At 38.5% G+C, this 20,254-nt stretch overlaps 1 protein-coding gene across 1 annotated transcript in view; it reads right to left on the bottom strand.

Annotated features, from left to right (window-relative positions):
* LOC148845464 (cytochrome P450 78A5-like) overlaps positions 1-13,656 on the bottom strand; it is a 29,247-nt gene extending 15,591 nt beyond the window's left edge. The window contains exons 1-3 of the mRNA XM_088954960.1: positions 13,201-13,656; positions 12,381-12,580; positions 10,748-11,392 (exon numbers count right to left, since the gene is read on the bottom strand). Of these exons, the coding sequence (XP_088811086.1) occupies positions 10,748-11,392; positions 12,381-12,580; positions 13,201-13,507 (1,152 nt within the window). The 5' untranslated portion in view covers positions 13,508-13,656. The remainder of the gene's footprint in view (positions 1-10,747; positions 11,393-12,380; positions 12,581-13,200) is intronic.
* Positions 13,657-20,254: the final 6,598 nt, after the last annotated feature.

Below are 20,254 nucleotides of genomic sequence, written 5' to 3'. Positions count from 1 at the left end.
AACTGTTGTAAGGTACAAGGATAGACTGGTAGCAAGAGGTTTTACACAAGTATATGGAATGGACTATGCAGAGACTTTTGCTCCAGTAGCCAAGATGAACTCTATCAAGATTCTTCTTTCATTGGCAGCAAATCTTGAATGAGAACTTCACCAATTGGACATCAAAAATGCTTTCTTGAATGGTGACTTGGAAGAGGAAGTGTACATGACCCAACCTCTAGGTTTTTGTGCCAAAGGCAGTGAACAAAAGGTGTGCAGGTTAAAAAAATCTTTATATGGGTTGAAACAATCACCTCGAGCTTGGTTTAGTAAGTTCCACTTAGCAGTTCAACAAATGGGGTTCAAACAATGCCAGTCAGATCACACTCTATTTGTGAAAAGAGGTGAAGGAAAAATTGCAGCTCTAATTGTCCATGTGGATGACATGGTGATCACAAGAGATTGGGAGGCTGAAATACGAAGACTAAAAAAATTCTTAGCCACCCAATTTGAGGTGAAAGATCTAGGCCCCTTACATTATTTCGTTGGAATTGAAGTTGCCCGCTCTCACAAGGGCATCTTTATTTCCCAAAGGAAATATGTGCTAGATCTACTAGAAGATACAGGCAAGTTGGGGGTAAAACCAATTGACTCACCAATTGAATCTAATCATCAGCTGAGAGACGGTCAGGGAGAGTTTTTGAAAGATGTGAAGAAGTTCCAGAAAGTCGTAGGGAGACTCTTGTATTTGTCTATGACCAGGCTTGATATTGCTTATGCAGTGGGTGTCCTTAGTCAGTTCATGCACAATCCTAGGACAACTCACTTTGAAGCTACAGAGAGGATCCTTAGATACCTCAAGAAGTTTCCCGAAGCTGGTTTGTTGTTCCAGAAACATGGCCACTTAAAGGTGGAAGTATCTACTGATGCTGATTGGGCAAGAGCAATTGATGACCGAAAGTCTACCAGTGGGTATTGTGCCTTTGTAGGAGGAAACCTGGTCACATGGAGAAGTAAAAAACAAAGTGTGGTGGCTAAATCTAGTGCTGAAGCAGAATATAGAGTGATGTCTCATGAGGTTGCTGAAATCATGTGGATAAGAAATCTATTAGGTGAACTGGGTTTTGTAGTGAGCAATCCTATGTCACTCTACTGTGACAATAAAGCTGCCATCAATATTGCTGCTAATCCAGTCCTGCATGATAGGACGAAACACATTGAAGTGGACAAGCATTTTATTAGAGATAAACTTGTAAATGGAGAAGTGTGTACTCCATATGTCAGCTCAGAAGAATGATTTGTGTGACAAGTTGGGCATGATTAACATCTATGCTCGAACTTGAGGGGGAGTGTTGAAATAATTTAGTTATTTGTGTTAGGGTCTGTTTGGCTAGTTAAAGCGTTTTTTTTATTTTATGTTATTTCTGTTATTGTACTCACTTACAGCAGGGGCACAAGAGTCTTTTCCCAGCATTGTTCTATTGCTCCAAACCTTTTTCTTCTTCCTTTCTTTCTTCTTCTTTTCTCTCCTCTTCCCTTCTCTTCTCTACTTCCTCATATTTCAATCGGATTTATTGCCAAGACCTCCCAAGACCCAAAATAGCTAGGGTCATCGTTGGGTAATGGCCCTTTGGAAATCAAGTCAAATCAATCAAGATACTTGTCTGCAAAAAGGAAATACAGTTTTGGATGAACTCAGATGAATGCAATGATTAAGCACCAGCTGCAAGTGGAACACCTTTTTTTTTAATAAATGAGAGAAGTTTTATTAATTCAGATAAGAGGATGCAATCAGCCTAGGAAGAGGCACGAGATGTTACCTCCCCCAAGGACTAAATCATATGCACTAAACAAGCCCAAGCCTGAAGCACAAATTACAAAGTAGCCCAAAACAGATATCCCCTTGACACCCCTTGTTTGGCCAGAGAATCAGCCATTGCATTTGCTTATCTGCTGACCCACTGAAATCTGATAGTCATATTTCTTGTCATCTGTTGAGTGGGCCGACTTGTGTTTAGTCTATTTTCTTTTAAATTAAGATGTTGTTGGGCCTTGGGCCCATTAGTTTTTATTTTTTAAAGAGTTCTAATTACTTAGTTTGAGTTGCCGCCCTACTAAGGGCATCCTTGTAATATCTCATACTTAAGTTAATTATAAATAGAATGAGGGGCTGGCGGCTAGGGTTATGTTAATCTATCCTAGTCGACCTTCTTCTCTTTTCTCCCCTTTCCTCTCTTGCTGAAATCCCCAACTTTCTACTCTTCCTTTCACAAGAAGCTTGGCTGAAATCAGCACTTAAGGTTTTCTACTTGGTATCAAAGCAGGTTGAAGGTTCTTGAAGAGATTTATTCCTGCAGCCCTAGATCGGCGGACTGCATGGAGTTTTAAGAGGTTGATCGAAGCTTTCAGGTAAGCCCAGTTTTTGGATTTTCTTGATGGATCTGTATGCCCTGTAGCTGGTCTAGGGTTTCTCATCAGAATCAGGAAAAACTGGAAAAGGGGGAAGAGTCCTGATTTTGTTGGACTCTTCAATTTTGACCTAGGTAGTGGCGCCCTATTTTTCTAGGGTTCCTCTGGGTTTTTTGCAAGGGGCGATTCAAGTTCCATGTGGTTTGGAGGCCTCTAGAGAGGGCGGTTGTTTCTTCTCCCTCTTCTCCCCATCCCACCGAAAAGGAATCTTTCGTGAGAAGAAAGTCAAGGACACCAAAGGAGTGTCATTGGTTCTAGAAGGTATTCTGTTTATTCTTGTTGCATTTTTTAGCTGTTTTTTGGACCTCTTTGAGACACATGGAGGGACACAGAGTTGAATATAAGCCCAGAAATGAAATGGGACCAGTGGGAGGAGGTGCTGGAGACCCCTTCGGAGCCGGAACCATTACTACAGTTAGGTTGGATGGTACAAATTACTTAGAATGGTCCCAATCTACAAAGATGGCCATTGGGGCTCGTGGAAAATTGGGGTATATTACTGGTGAAGAGGTAAAACCCGAAACTGGCAACTCCCGGTAGGTGCAAGAAAATTATATGGTAATGACATGGTTGTGTAATTCTATGTTGCCACATATAAGTAAAAACTTTTTATGGGCAAACACTGCTAAGGAGATATGGGATGGGGTTGCAGAGACCTATTCACAGAAGGAGAATGTTGCTAGGGCTTATCAACTGAGAAATCAGATTATTGCTACTAGGCAGGGAGATAGATCTGTTGCAGCTTATTTTTCAGTCCTTAAGACCCTGTGGCAGGAAATTGACCATCTAGAGACATTTGCTTGGGAAACCACCAAGGATGCAGCTACCTATCAAAAACACTTAGAGAAGTACAGGGTGTTCGAATTCCTTGCTGGCCTTAACCCTGAGTATGACATTGCACAACAGCATCTTCTTTCCAGGGACAGTGTCACTCTCTCCCAAGCATATGCATTCGTCTCAGGAGAAGAGTGCAGGAGGGATGTAATGATGAAGAATCTCATGTCTAATCAGTCTGCTATGGTAAGTGTTGTGAAACCTAAACAGAATGGCAATGAGAACAAGAAGGAAGACAAAAGGGACTTAGTCTGTGACTACTGTAAGAAACCAAAGCATACAAGAGATACTTGCTGGAAGCTTCACCCACATCTTGTGCCGACCAGATTGAAGAATAAGAGAGGAAATGCACATATGGCAGTTACTGGTGACACTCCGGCCGCCCCTACTACAGCTGCCTTGGAGTCTGTTGCAGCTACTACAGTAAGGGCCGAGCTTGAGAGGTTTGGGTTACTTTTGAATCAGAGGGATACAACCAGTTCCAATTCAGCCGCAACCGGACAACAGGGTACAGGTAGCACAGGTGGAACTCACTCTACCTCCCTTGCCCACACAGGTAGTCCACATGTCACTGCAAACTATTTTTCTGCTTCAGGTAAGGAGAGATCTCCTTGGATTATAGACTTTGGAGCCTCAGAGCACATGACCCATTGCTCCACCATTTTCTCCTCTTACCAGCTCAGTTCTGGCAGAGATAGGGTCTCCACAGCCGATGGATCCCATGTTCCTATTGCTAGGAAGGGATCTGTCAATATTAATGATTCCATTTGTTTACCCTCTATCCTCCACGTTCCTAGATTGAGCACCAACTTGTTATCTGTTAGTAGTTTGACTAAGAATCTGAATTGCTCAGTAATTTTTTCTCCTGGACATTCTATTTTGCAGGATCTGGATTCAAAGAGGACGATTGGGAGTGGTCGTGAAGTGAATGGAATCTACCTCCTGGATACTCTTCCAATTCACCAAAGTCATCATGTTTGCAAGGACAGTGAGTCAAAACTTGTGGATCGGATTATACTTTGGCATAATCGTCTGGGTCATTTGTCTTTTTCTTCTTTAAGTTCTTTGTTTCCAAAACTGTTTGAGTCTGTGAGTTTGTCAAGGTTAAAGTGTGAAGGTTGTGAACTTGGAAAGTATTGTAGACACTCTTTTAAACCGAGTAATAAAAGATGTGCTTCTCCTTTTGATGTTATTCATTTGGATGTGTGGGGCCCTTATCATGTTCCCTCTATGGGCGGCTATCGCTATTTTCTTCTGTTTGTGGATGATTTCTCTCGATACTCCTCGATTTACTTGATGAAATCACGTGATGAGACCATCCTTGGTGAGGCAATTCCATCAGATGGTATTAACACAGTTTGGAACTAGAATCAAGATGTTCAGATCTGACAATGCTAGAGAATATTTTGAGAGACATCTTGCCTCATATCTGTTGGAGTATGGTGTTGTCCATCAAAGTAGCTGCTCCTACAGTCCACAACAGAATGGTGTTGTAAAGAAAAAGAACAGACACATTGTTGAGACGGCAAGAAGCATGATGATCACAGCGACAGTTCCGGTTCGGTTTTGGGGTGATGTTGTTCTCACGGCAGTATATCTGATTAACAGGATGCCTTCTCATATACTTGGATTCAGCACTCCATTCAACCTTCTTTTTCCTCAGGGGGAGATGTTTCATATTCCCCTAAGGGTGTTTGGGTGTGTCTGCTTTGCACATATTCTTGGTCATTACCGTTCGAAGATTGATCCCAAGGCAAATAAATGTGTCTTCCTTGGATATGCAGAGAATCAAAAAGGGTACCGCTGCTATGATCCAGTCTCTGGGAACCGGTTTGTTACTATGGACATTACCTTTTTTGAATCTACATACTTCTTCTCAAGGAATCCTTCTCAGGGGGAGTGTTTTGAGGAAGTAAGTCAACAATCTATCCCTCTCCCAGTTCCAGTTCCTGTGTCTACTAATGTGCTTGACAACCATCCGATGTCACCTACCTTGCCACCCCCTTTGCGTTCCGTCTCACAGTATTACTCACGGCAGAGACTTCATAAGGAGGTTGATTCCACTACGGCAGAACTCACACCACTTCCTGTCAATCCCTTGGAGACTCCAGATTCGGCTGATACAGATCCAGGTATTCCTCTTGATCCCTCTACTATTTCAGTTCCCATTGGTCCCACTAACACTGTTACAGATAACCTTGATCTCCCTATTGCTCTTAGAAAAGGGAAGAGGAAGTGCACTGCTCATTGCATATCACAATACTTATCCTACAGTGGACTTTCTCCTTCCTAACGTGATTTTCTCTCTTCTCTTGATTTTGTGTCTATACCCAAGGGTGTTAGTGAGGCTCTCTCCAAACCTGAGTGGAAGGCAGCTATGCAAGAAGAGATGGAAGCTTTGATTAAGAATCAGACATGGGAGATTATGAACCTACCAGAAGGCAATGAGGCAGTTGGATGCAGATGGGTTTACATAGTAAAGTATAAGGCAGATGGAAGCATAGAGAGGCACAAGGCAAGACTTGTTGCAAAAGGATATACACAGACCTATGGCATTGATTATCTAGAGACCTTTGCACCAGTCGCAAAGATGACCTCTGTTCGGATACTCCTTTCTCTTGCTGCCTCATACTCTTGAACCTTGTTTCAACTGGATGTGAAGAATGCTTTCCTAAATGGGGATCTACAAGAAGAGGTGTATATGGATCTTCCAACTGGTTTTTATGATAATGCTAAAGAGGGAAAGGTATGCAAGCTGAAGAAGTCACTATATGGCTTGAAACAATCCCTCAGAGCATGGTTCGACAGATTCAGAAAGGCCCTGATTATTTTTTGCTACACTCAAACTCAATCTGATCACACCTTATTTGTGAAGCGCAGGGGATCCTTGGTGTCAATCCTAATTGTTTATGTGGATGATATTGTTGTCACTGGGAATGATCTGAGTGAGATTGATAGTCTAAAGAGGAACCTGCATAAGGAATTTGAGATTAAGGACTTTGGAGAACTGAGATACTTCTTAGGCATTGAAGTTTCAAGATCGAAACATGGAATTTTTATCTCTCAAAGGAAGTATGTCTTGGACCTTCTCCAAGAAATAGGAAAACTTGGAACAAAGGCAACTAGCACCCCCATTGATCAGAACCATAGAATCAATGCATCAGAAGGTGAACCAGTAAAGGACCTTGGGAGGTACCAAAGACTTGTGGGTCAGCTACTATAATTGTGCATGACAAGACCGGACATCTCCTATGCAGTAAGTGTAGTGAGCCAATACATGCATGCCCCACGAGACCAGCACTGGAAGGCAGTTGACAGGATCCTTGCTTATCTGAAGGGACATCCAGGCAGAGGCATATTGTTTACTGATCATGGACAGCTCAAGCTAGAGACCTATACAGATGCGGACTGGGCAGGATGCCTCGATGACAGAAGATCAACTTAAGGAGTGTGCACCCTAGTTGGGGGTAACCTAGTCTCATGGAAGAGTAAAAAACAAACAGTTGTGGCAAGATCAAGTGCAGAAGCCGAATATAGGGCCATGGCACATGGAGTTTCAGAACTTCTCTGGATCCATTCTCTGTTGGAAGAAATCGGTGTTCAGGCAAAAGAACCTATGATGCTATACTGCGATAACCAGGCAGCAATTAATATTGCTCATAATCCAGTCCAGCATGACCGAACTAAGCACATTGAAGTAGATAGACATTTTATCAGAGAAAGGGCAACTTCTGGAGAAGTTTGTCTTCCATACATTTCTTCTTCTGCAGCATGCTGATGTCCTCACAAAAGGCGTTGCAAAGAATAAGCTGGAGCATGGTCTACGCAAGTTGGGAATGTATGACATCTACTCCCAACTTGAGGGGGAGTGTTGAGTGGGCCAACTTGTGTTTAGTCTATTTTCTTTTAAATTAAGATGTTGTTGGGCCTTGGGCCCATTAGTTTTTATTTTTTAAAGAGCTATAATTACTTAGTTTGAGTTGCCGCCCTACTAAGGGCATCCTTGTAATATCTCATACTTAAGTTAATTATAAATAGAATGAGGGGCTGGCGGCTAGGGTTATGTTAATCTATCCTAGTCGACCTTCTTCTCTTTTCTCCCCTTTCCCCTCTTGCTGAAATCCCCAACTTTCTACTCTTCCTTTCACAAGAAGCTTGGCTGAAATCAGCACATAAGGTTTTCTACTTCATCCATATAACTTTCTTTAACAGATCCCTATAGCCCCAACAAGATGTATCTGGGCTATTCCACCAGCCCACTACTACTTTGGAACCCCCTTCTACTAACAAATTGTTAACTCCAATTTGACTAGCCATTTGTATACCTTGTACCGCTGCTAGTAGCTCTACCCTTACAGAATCGCCTTCACCCACTGGTCCTAAAAAAGAGACAACATATTGTTGTCTTTGTCTCTCAGAACCCCCACCAATTCCAGACAGCCCTGGGTTACCTTGGCAGCTACCATCAAAATTCAATTTTACCATTCCATCCGATGGGGGTTTCCAATTCACTTGTGATTTGTTCTTGGTGGATATTGTAGAAGCCACTGCTTCCCAGTTTCTCCTTAAGTCATCAAAGGAGAAGTCAGCCAACAAATGTGAAAATTTCAACCATGAGATTGTCCTTGTCAATATGCATTCCTTGATTTCAGCAAGACTTCTTTCCTTTTCTTGAAATATTCTAGCATTTCTCTCGTCCCATAAAATCCACAAAGTAGTGGCTCTGATACATTTCCACATTAGCTTCCCTCTTTTTGTCAATCTCTCAAAAGCAGCCGGAGTGAACAGCAGCTTTACTTCAAAGGGCAAGTTCCTCCTGCACCCAAATAAGGAAGCAACCCAGTTCCAACTATTGGCAGCAAAAGGGAACACAATATCAGCAAATGGTTACAGTCCTCACCCTTCACTTTACACATAAAGCACCAATTTGGAGATAGACACATAAAATGTTTCTTCTTTTGCAAATTTTCCACAGTATTGATCTTACCATAATAGGCTTCCCAACAGAACACATCTTGGGAGGTATTAGCCTTGACCAAACATCTTTATCAAGGAAGACCTGAAAGGAGGGGTTAGAGCAAAGGGCTTTGAAGAAAGATGCACAAGTGAAGGAGCCAACCGGGGTTAGGGCCTAGACTCTTTTATCTGGGTTAGTGGGGTCCAAACACACTGACTCTAGAAGCAACAATAGCTCCGAAACACAATGAAGTTCTTCATCCCTTAACCCTCTTCAAAACCCGAAATCCCAATTTAAAGCCTAGGGGCAAACCGGGGGGGGAGGAACCAAGAAATGGGTTTCTTTTTAAAGAGGAAGATGGAATAGATAGAAGGGAAACGGTCTTTCAGGGGTTGAGTGCTCACCCATGTATCTTCCCAAAAAAGAATGAAGTTTCCAGAACAAGCATCATACCTTACAAAACTGAGGAATTTAGGGAGAATGCCACAGATCGCCTTCCAAGGTGTTGTGAGCAAAGCCCTTCGAGATACCCCCACATCCCAACCTGATTCAGAATAGTCATGGATACTTTTCACTACTTCATGCCACAACCTCCCCCTCTCCAAGGGCCACCTCCAAAGCCACTTACCTAAAAGAGCCTCATTCTTACTCACCACATTCCCTAAGCCTAGGCCTCCTTTCTTACTCCAACTTACCACCTCCCCACCTAATCAAGTGACCTTTTTTCTCTTCTCCAGGTTCCCATAAGAAGTCCCTCATCAATTTTTCCAACCTCTTTACCTTCCTCTTAGGAATTCTAAAAACTGACAAAAAATATAAAGGCAAGTTGGCTAAAGTTGCTTTAATCAGAGTAACTCTACCACCCACGGAAATATAGTTTCTCTTCCAAGCTGTCAATCTTTTTTCGAATTTTTCCACCACCGGGTTTCAAAACCTAATTTCCTTTGGGTTTGCACTTAGAGGAAGTCTGGTAGGAAAGAAACCACTGAGAGCAAGTGCATTCTAACAAGGCTGCTATAGATTCCATCTCCTCTCTGTTCAAATGAACTCCCACAACACAGTTCATCTCAAAATTTACCTTCAAATTTGAGGCCCTCTCAAAGTGAATTATTAAATCCTTCAAATTTCGTACCTCCATTAAATCACAACATTCACAAAAGATTATTATGTCATCTGTAAATTGGAGATGGGAAACTAAAACTCTATCTCTACCTGTTCTCCACCCTCTTATAGATCCGGCTCTATCTGCTTCTTAGAGGAGTCTACTAAAGGCATCAACGACTAAAGTGAAAAGAAAAAGTGGCATGGGATCGCCTTGTCTCAGACCCCTACTAGCTGGGGAAAAATCATTAACTATCCCATTGACTAGGATGGAATAATGGCAATTGGAGAGGCAACCGTTTATCCATTTGCACCATTTATCCCCAAACCCACACTTCCTTAGCACAATTGACAAGAATTCCCAATCCACCAAGTCATAGGCCTTTTCAAGATCTAGTTTACACACAACCTTGACGCCCCGATCTCCTCATTTCCTCCATTGCTATTAGAATCTGATCTACAATTTGTCTCCCCTGAACAAAAGCTCCCTGCGCTTGGCTAATAAGACAAGGAAGCACCTTTTTATCCTCAAAGATAAGACCTTTGCCACAATCTTGTAAGGCAAGGAACACTCAAAAGCATTCTTAATACAAATATTCTTCTACACCTTTTTTTTGAAGAATTTCAAAAGGATTTCATTAAAATAAAAGGATAATACGATCTAAAGATTCTAAAAATCTAAACAGGTGTCAAGGTGACACCCCAAAAAACTACTCTACATGGAAATAATCAACATTACAAATTAATGACCAGTGTTCAAATGTTCTTACTTTCTACTTGTAGTTTTTAATACACTAATTTAATAGCATGTCATATTCAAATTTGAATTTGAATATTGCCTTAAATGTAGCATGTATTTAAAAGTGAAACAACTTTGAATTTGAAAAGTTGCCTTAAATAGGAGAATTATTAAGAGAGAGGGAGTATTTATAAGGGATTAGGGGTTCTTTAAGAAAAGTTATCTTAAATATAGGAGTTATTAGAGAGAGAGAGAGAGATGGAGTAATTAAAAATGAGAGACAATGTAGATAGATTATAATATTAAAAGTCCATATTGGCCCAGATAACTCCCATGCATTCCACATATCAGACCCTCATTAGAATGATACATATCGGCCAATACAAAAAGATATAAGAAAAAAGGAATCCATTTACAATTGACTTCGTAAATTGAATATGGGTTGTTTTATATTAGATTATTAGTAGTGATGAAATTCATTAAATAATAAATATGAGAATGAAACACTACTCTCCAAAACTCTTGGAAGAGTAGGAGTAGGACCATAAAGAACAAACCAACCAATGGTAGATGTATAAATTCAATCTGGGAGCAACAACCATGCAAAAACAACATAAAAGAGAAGGAACTTAACAAAAAGTAAGCCAAGTAGGAAAAGAAACACCTACCTTGTCCTGTATATCTGAATGCATAACAAGCCTTGTCAAGATGTTTGCAATCAAGCCTGCCATGGTGAGGCATCCATGAAACATCATACCCATAATATTCCCACATGGTTCATCCCTTGTGATAAAATGGCCATTAAGCTCCTCTAAGAATAAGTCATCTGCCAGCAAACCACCAGAATAAGATATTGCACCCTTCGCAACTTCCTTTCCAATATGTGCCCTTTCATCATGGTGGTTTTGGTCCATTTGACCAAAGAATTTGCAAGTTTCTCTGCATAATTGAACAATGTCTTGTGTTAAGTTTTTTAACCTTCTACACAAACACTGGTACCTCCAAAATCCTGTTTTCCAGAATGGAGGAACACTATATGATGCCCACAAATAAGCATCCTTAGCAATCATCATAAGAAGATCTTCATAAACAATTGCATCAGACCAAGCAAAGAATGCATCTCCAAAGAGCATAGAACCAAGGATGGAGAAAGCCATATGTTGGGAAACCGATCTACAATCAAGAACTTCTTTTGGCATGAGAGAATGAATTCTTTCCATGACAGAGTCCACAACTTTCAGAGTTATCATATTTGCCCTGTCAAGTAATTTCCCATTCAACTGCATTGCCAATGATTGTCTTCTCTTTTGTGCCTGTGAATGGTGAACAAGAAAAAATCAATATGACTATGTTATGAATAGAAAGAAGTACAAGAAATCACAATAGTTGAAATGCATTTCCCATTTTCAGTATGTTATGAATGGAAAGAATTAAAATAAATCACATAGATTAGATATTTTTGGTTTCAAAAAGAGAATACAGGTTGCACATCACATGCGATGGTGTCTTATTGAAAAGGAAGTATAGTTAAGGAAATTCTAGCCATCAGTGGAGTGCGTAGTAACCTAGGTGTTCCCTATGCATTAGAATTTCACAAGGAAAAACTAAATTCTACGTTAGCTCCCTACTTTTATGTACCAATCAAAATGCATATAAACTGAAAAAATAAATGGCAACACTCCCTTTTTCTTCTCAAAACCGGATGCATACCTAACCTATGGCTTTTTTTTTTTTTTTGCACAAATAGCCATTATCGCACTTGTCACCCAAGATTTTGCAACTGCACCAAGCAATGGCCTCTGCCTTTACAACTATAGATCAATAAGAAATTGTCTTGATCCTTCATGTAGAATTTATTGTTTTAGGAAATCCTAAAACCCATATACAAATTTGTGCTTCACACTTAAGAAAATTAGATTGAAGATAAAAGGGGCACCTTATTTTAAAAGTTATGAACCAAAGGAAATAAGGAAACACAACAAAAAGTAATTAAATATTGATTTTCAGAGGTTAGTCTTCTGTGACTAGCATCAGCTTACAATCTTATTGAATTGCATGAAGAATAGGGTTCCTGAAATTTGAATCATGAATCATAGGATTTAATCATGATTGCTGTTCACTTTGGGATTCTGGAGTAGGATTTGAATTGTTATGTTGGTAATTTATTATGAATCAAAGAATTCTGACTGTCTTTGGAAACAAGAAGAGCTTCTTACCAATTGAAGAAATAGTTGGTAGACGCAAATGATCAGTAAATAATAATAAAAAGAAAAAAAATTAAGGAAAAACATAAACAGTTACCTTTTCAAATGATGGAACAAAGAGACTCAACCGCCCAAATGCCAGACGGAATGTCCTTCCTGTCAAAGGCAATTTATCCTCTGCCTTTACAAGCATCTCCTTAATAAGTTCTGGATCATTTAGAGACACCAGAAGCTGAGTAGGACCCAACCATAGCCTAACAATTGATCCATATTTCTCATGTGACTTTGACAGAAAATCTGAAAGCCAAGACATGCAAGCATACATAATAAGAATCATAAGGCAAAATCATAACCAAATATAAATAAAATGAATAACCGATTCACCCCTACTAGAAGCAGCATCATTAATTTTTTAACCATCTAATGAGTTGTATACCAAAGGAATCTAAATAGACCAAAAGAAATCAGAAATAACTTCTAACCCAAAACCACACCAGATCGCAAAATAACACAACTAAATTAGTTTGTCGTGATTCATATGGTAATCTAAAATGATAATACAACAGAACAGATCTCTTTCTGTTTAGAACGGTGACGAAGTAGCAAATTAGACTAATAACTAAGTGATATCATTACAAAAGAGGGGGGGAGGGGGGCCAACTTCGAACTTAACACCAAACAAGCATGACTATTTGAAGTTGATGACAGAAGAAATCCACTCAGTAAACAGGAGAGATTTGGGAGAGATAGATTATAAATAAAACAAATAAATAACTCTTCGACATAAGATTTAGAATGAAATGAATCCCACGAGAATTTTCAAAGAATAAGTATTCCACAGCTTAAAACAAACAGTATTCCAATTCAACAGTAAACACCAGACCAAACCAACCATAAACAGTAAAATTAAGACCCACCAATGAGATTACCACCAGAATTGGCTCCAGAAATCAACTTCAAATGCCCGTAAACGGACGGGCATGGAGGACCAGGGATCTTGCTCCCATTCGCCCATAATCTCACCAACCTGATAACTTTCCCGAGCAGAAGAGAAGTAATCAATATGAGAAAAAGCCATGACAAGGCATTGATTTCCCTCGCTACAAAATCGCTGAACAAAGGAGAATCTCCTTCAGCTCTGCAAGTCCCAGATCCCAACTGATCCCTCTTCCAGATAAACCCTAGTATACTGCCCGGAGCTTCACAGGTTGTCATCTGAAGCATCTCATACCCCTTAATGCCGGAAAACAAAAATCTCCGTATCCTTCAGAGAATTTCAGCTCTGGATATCAACTCTCAAAGCGCTCTCTCCCTCTCCACTCTCCAGTACTTGTTATTATTCTGGGAAGACGAGCCGAATTGTGAACTTCTCTGATTGGTGGAACGAAGGCCCTAGAATAATTTCAACGATCTTGGGGCCCACGGTTGTGATCTTCATCAGCTAAGCTTATCTGATGCCAATCTAACGGTCGAGAAACATTCATCATGTGTAGGGCCCAGTGTTTCTCATCTGCGACCCAGAGTTTAACGTGGATAATGGAGAATCCCAGGACCAGGAATGGCCGGAGAAGAGATCCACATGTTTGCCCACCACACATGTACGCATATACGTCACTGTCTCATTAAGGGACTTGTCTGCCCAGTACCGGCCCACCACACATGTACGCATATACATACAAGGATTTTGGTCAATAGTTTATTAGAGTTCCTAACAGGTCTCTGTGTCTAGAAAAAAAATGGAAATGGTGACAGAGTGACAGAGTACGTGGGATGTCCAATAAGTCCTAATCTCTACCATTAATCAGAGCTTAAAGTAATTAAATGGCATCTGCTCCTTACTGAGCGCGCCGCACACTGACCTCACACAGGCACATCCCACCACCCTGCAGTGGAAACATTTTCTGAGTAACAATACGGAAAATGTTCCCCGGATGTGCCTTTGTGGTCGGTGTGAGGCACACTGTATGAGAAGCAGTTGTGTGGAGCCATCATTGGTTGGGTGATTAATGAATGGATGGATAGATGGTGCCGGATCAGAAAAGTTGAAAGATTCAGCGGCCATTTTAGGAGACCGGATCTGCTCCTAGCAATGACGCTGACACCGATCTCACAAGAACATCACACCGCACATTGAGATCATTTTCCCGATTTATATCTTATTATTTACGGGAGATGTTCTAAATGTATGATGGAATGTGCCTATGAGGTCGTTGTGAGGTGCCCAAATAAAGAACAGATCCCAATTCTTATTTTAGCTGGTTTGGATTGGATTAAACAGTGAGTTTAGAGAGATTGGATCTGCTCCTCACACCCATCCTACCATGCATTGGGAACATCTCCTGTACTTATTAGTTATTATTCATGGGAGATGTTCCCAATGCACGGTGGATGTACCTGTGAGGCGCCCATTTATGAGGAGTAGATCCCGCTTCGAGTTCGAATCACCTGCTAACAAAATACATTCCAACAACCCACCAACATGATCTAACACCAAACACGATGGATCCCACTTTTATGATGGGCCGTCTCACGGTGAAATGTACAGTGTTAGATTAAATCAGTAGGGGGGTTGGAACGTGTTTTATTAGCAAGAGATTCCAACTCTTATTGAGACCAAATCCACTCACCATAAAAAAACTATTCTATCATGTTATGTCGCAAACATGGTAGGTCCAGTTTTATGGTGAAACTAGAGAATGACCTAGTACTAAGTAAGGGGTTAGTATTTAATTAATGATTTTATTATCATAATAATTATTATAATTAAAATTTTTACTATAAAAATTTAAAGATTAATCAAAGTGTAATATTTACTTAATTATTTTATTAAAGATAAATATTATTTTTAATTAGCAATTGTGATGATTATTTTCTTATATTTTTTTTAATAATCAGTATTTAATTACTGAGTATTGTTGTTATAATAGATTTTCTAATTATGCTAAATTCTGGTAATTTACATAACTTTAATGTGCAATCAATTTTTGAACCGTAAGGCTCTTAATTATGATCAAAATTCAAATTTGTTTATGGCCGAAAGTAACCACTTTGACAATTTTTTAAGAATGGATGAGCCCACTTCTGGGATGCTACTTAATTAAATTTTATATAATAGATGTGACATAGCTTGGAATTTGGAAGACTGTTGGGTGCATATCCCTATTCAAGTAAGTGTTTGGCATGGATGTCGTTTCTTCAGATGAAAAAATGGACCCACTTAGGCATGGATGTTTGTTGCACCTTTTTCTCAAAAATGATTCATTTTTCTTTTAGTTTGGCATAGATGCTGCCACATAGGTTGTTTTTTGGGAAAACAACACTGGTTTTATTTGATACTAGTGTTGTAAAATCAATTTCAGCATTGCTCTACATTATCCAATGCCCAAGATGATGCCATGTTGATGCCATGTCATTGAACTGCTGGTAACAATAGGTTATTTTCTGAGAAAACATTGAATTTGGCATTTCTTCATACCACACTTCCCCAAATTCCAATATGTGGTTCAAAGCAACATTTTTTTCTAGAAAAACGATGTCAAATAAGAAGTTGTTTTATGGAGCACCGCTTTTCTAACGTAGCACTGATGAGGCATCGTTTTCTCAAAAATACAGCATCAATGCCTAAAGTTGAGGATTCCTCCCAACAAACACTATGCCAATACCCTTCTAAGGTAGCATTTGGTATAGTTTCCGTTTATTTGATAAATGGTGTTATGTCATCACCAAATTAGCATTTATCCCATCATGTTGATTCATAGGCATCCATATTGATAAAAGTTGGTATTTATTCATATATGTGTCAATCATTGGGGGAAGCTTTATTTTAACGTTTCCCCTAATGATTAAGCATTTATTCATTGTTCCGCTGATATGATGCCTAATAATGCTTAATTGTTAATAAATAATTTATCAATTTTTTTTTTCAATTTTGAAGACAAAACACTACAAACATTTATTTAATAAATGAAAGCTATACCAAATACATACTAAGTTATCACATGATTAGTGCATGCACATCTGACCATAAGCCAGGTGCCCATCATATATGAGACATGTTGGAGTGGTTGTTTTTGTTGGGAAGAGATTTATACTTTTGATTTCTCTCACTAGAACATCTCTTGTACAATTTATGTTCATTCACGGGAAAATATTATCAATGTGTTATTGTGATGTTATATGCACATAGATATGATTAGGTTTTGTCATCAATGCCCATCAAATCCAAGTTTAGATGGGCTCCCACTAAGCGGTCCCCACATGGAGATGTTACAATTCAAGGGATGGATGGATGTGGGGCGCTTTTGTGGGGAGCCCATCCCATATCATCAAACCCAAGCTACTCTCAAATCTATAGTGGAAGAAGGCATTGGGGATCTACTATTCATATTCAGCATATTGTGTGTAAAAATCTATGTAGCCAATGATGAATGAATACATCAGCTTTTAAAATGTAAGGATGGGAATGGTAATGGGCAAGTTGAGGGCGGGGACCATATTCCCCCATCCCTAACCTTGACTTTGAAACAAATAGGTGACCCTAACCCTGATTCACGTTGGAAATAAAAATGACCCTCTATTCCTGATCCCGACAAAGACTAGTTCCCATCGTGTACCTAAATCACCGGAAGTTTTTAAATTGATTTTTTTGGAAAATAAATTTGTTTAAAACAAGGGATTTTTTTAAATATAAAAATATTTTAAATATTATATATATATATATATATATATATATATATATATATAATTAAGGTCAGAGTAGGTAGGAAATTCATTCCCCATCTCCATTTCCATTCCTAATCGATTATCATTATCAATCCCCATCTTTGCCCCTATCCCCGCTAAGGCAATTTCCATCCCTAACCTTTGGATCGAGGAAGCCGAACAACTGGCAAAAATGAGGAAAAGTGTCATTTCAGTGCAAAGACCACTGGCATATTCAGTAAGGATTAGTTATGTGGGTTTTTACGCATGTTTGACGAGCAATAGCCCAGAAGAAGGTGTCAAATAACTCAATTAGTAAGGTCTCTAACTGGTTGTAAACTTGTAATGCAGAGTTGGGATTGAATCACGCTTTGTGTAATCCTAGTCCTAAGGTAATAGAGACAGTAGTCCTACGCCTACTCAAGTACTCATTATGCGTAGCCCCATAAAAAATAAAAAATAAAACTCTAGTAGAAATTAATTTATAAAAAAAAAAGATAAAAATAAAGAATGGTCTGTTGGCCGGATCAACTGGTTGGGCTGGTTCAGAGGTCATGTTGGACCGTTGGCTATGCCCATTGATGGGGGAGAATTGCCACTTGCAAATTGCCATGGATAATTCGCATTTCGCATCTGTCAATTGGTTGGCCGATGTCCCAAATGTTTGAACCATTTGAAGGTTTCGAGGCTGAATCATTCTTCCAACCAATGTCAAGGTCATGAAATTTCCTTGGTAAAAATCTGAAAATTTTTTAATTGTAAATGTGGTCTTTTTATTTGTTTTGCGTGGAAATTTTATATTTATTTAAGGGATTTGTATTTATTTTTTCAAAATATTCCTCGGTCATGACTTCGACCTGTTCAAGTTAGGCAATTGAAAATTTGAAATCACCAGATTATTCATAATGAGCATATGGTACATTGTCTTTTAGAACATGAATTTCATGTTATAATTTTGCCTTGATTCTTAAGTGGGTTTGACAAATAGTTTGGGGAGGGAAAGAGGAAGAATGGATAGATAAATACATAGAGTATATGTATGATGTATCAACACGATAGCAATATAGAATCTTAGGCTCAGTTTGGAAAGAGTATAAATACAAATACATATAAAATACAAGATTTTGTACTCTATAAATTTGCATTTGTACTCCTTTCAAGGGAAGACTGTAAACACAAATGGAGTAAAACATGATATTTGAAAATTTTGTGACCAACCAACTGGTATCATATTCATGGGTGGGTTTTGATTTGTCAAAACTCTTGGGATACCATATCTTTCCAGCATCACAGATTTTCCCAAGACAATTATACACGGTGCAAATAAAATACTGTATACAAAGTTTTGCACTGAACATATTTGTATTTACACTCTTCTCAAACTGATATGACAAACCAATTAACATTTAGATTGCCTTTGGTTTTGGTTTGAAAGAAAAGGTAGGAAAAGGAAGGGAATTTTGGATGAAATTTTCAAAAAGAAAAATCTTCACATTTTTTGAAACTTTTTTCTTGTAAGCAGAACTTGATTTGGAAAAGAAGCAGCAGCTGATAAGCTTCTCTCAAGCAAATGTTGAAGAAACAAAAGGAGACTTTCACCCTTAAATTTAACAAGTGGACTAAATGAAAATGACAATACACTACTCATGTCTCCTACTTCATCTTCTCTACTTTTCTTTCTTTCTTTCCTTATTTATTTGTACACATAAAAGGTGCTTTAACAAACTCCAAAATTACCATTTTAACAAGCTCTTGAGGATTTCATTAAAGTGGATGCAACTTGTGTCAGGTTGGGTTGAAAAATTGTTAAAATTTCAATGGGCCCAAAACCTAACCTGAGAGCTTGATGTGATTGAGACTTGCAATTCTAGGCTGGCTTATCCACCACCTCATTTCCTTTTTCTTGAATTCTTGTGACACCATGTCTCTCATTTATTTTTCTTTCGTTCTTGGGTTTGACTACGATGTCCTAAAAAATTTATAACCAATCAACCAATATCATAAAAGTGGTAACCAATCGGTAATATTCATCAAGATTCATGGGGTGTTGATTGGTTAAAACTCTCCCAATATCATACCTTTCTACCATAATAGATTTAGCCTTCTTTCTTTAATTTTTTTTCTTTATTTCTTCTTCTGGACTTACAAAGAGATAATGGGCTATAATAATACTAAAAAGGGTTTGATTATGATACCAAAAAAATTACAGCCAATCAAAAGGTATCATTAAAGAGATGACCAATCAAGGGGTATTCAACAAAATTTACGGAATGCTTTGATTGGTTAAAATTCTTCTAATACCATGTATTTTCGGTATCCTAGATTTCCCCACTAAAAAAAATGAAAAAGGAATTCAATATAACCACCTATATGGTTTGTTTAGATATAGATTTTGCCTTTAGGGGAGGCAAAGCAAAAGTCAAGAGATGTGCCAAGAAATTAATGAGTATGATGTTACATAAAGATTTTCCCTTTTCCCTTTCCTCCTCATCAAATACATATATATATATATATATATATATATATATATTGAGAGAGCTGAATGACTATAAAGTACAAAAAACTTTCTATTAGAGCCAACTTTATATCTTTTATATTGACTTTGCATCTAGAGTAAGCAAGTGGACATCAGGAAAATGACAAGAAGCCCCTCATGTCTCATGCTTTCTTGTGTTTGTTTTCCTTTACGTAATGACGTGAAGAAATTGACAATGCACCAAATTCACGGGTGTGTGCATTTAAAATTCCATTGATTTTTCGAAATGAATTCTCATGGGACAGTCTTAATAATTAGAAGAATATTATCAATATTAGATAGTACATGAATGACTCAATTTCATTAGGATTTCAAAAAGAAAAGTCGGAATTATAAAGTAAGAGTTACAAAAATTTCAGGTTTCAGAGGAATTATGATGAAAAAAAGCTTGATCAAGAATGCAAAAATGAAGCAAATTTGCTGATTGAAGGGTCTACATGGATATCCTTTTGTGAGAGGTGGTACTTGATTAGTGATGAACTTGAAGTAACAGTGCAAAGGACTAGGGGCTAAAAGGAAATCGGGCAAAAAAGTACATGGATTGTATAGTAAGAAATGATTTAATCAAGGATTAATATGTTGATTAGCTTGATATTCAAAGTTGGGTATGTATCAATATTACAAATTCTTTCCTTTTTTTATATTATAATTATTAAAGGGCTATGTCCTATACATGCAAAATTTTAGATTTTATTGATTACTTTTGTATCGATGTATCCATACGTGTTTGGATA

The sequence above is a fragment of the Nelumbo lutea genome, chromosome 7 (genome assembly GCF_056320005.1).
Source record: "Nelumbo lutea isolate HS-2025 chromosome 7, American lotus-T2T, whole genome shotgun sequence".
NCBI classification, from domain to species: Eukaryota; Viridiplantae; Streptophyta; class Magnoliopsida; order Proteales; family Nelumbonaceae; genus Nelumbo; species Nelumbo lutea.
Note: the sequence above shows the minus strand (reverse complement) of the source record. Positions and strands in the feature narration are given on the sequence as shown.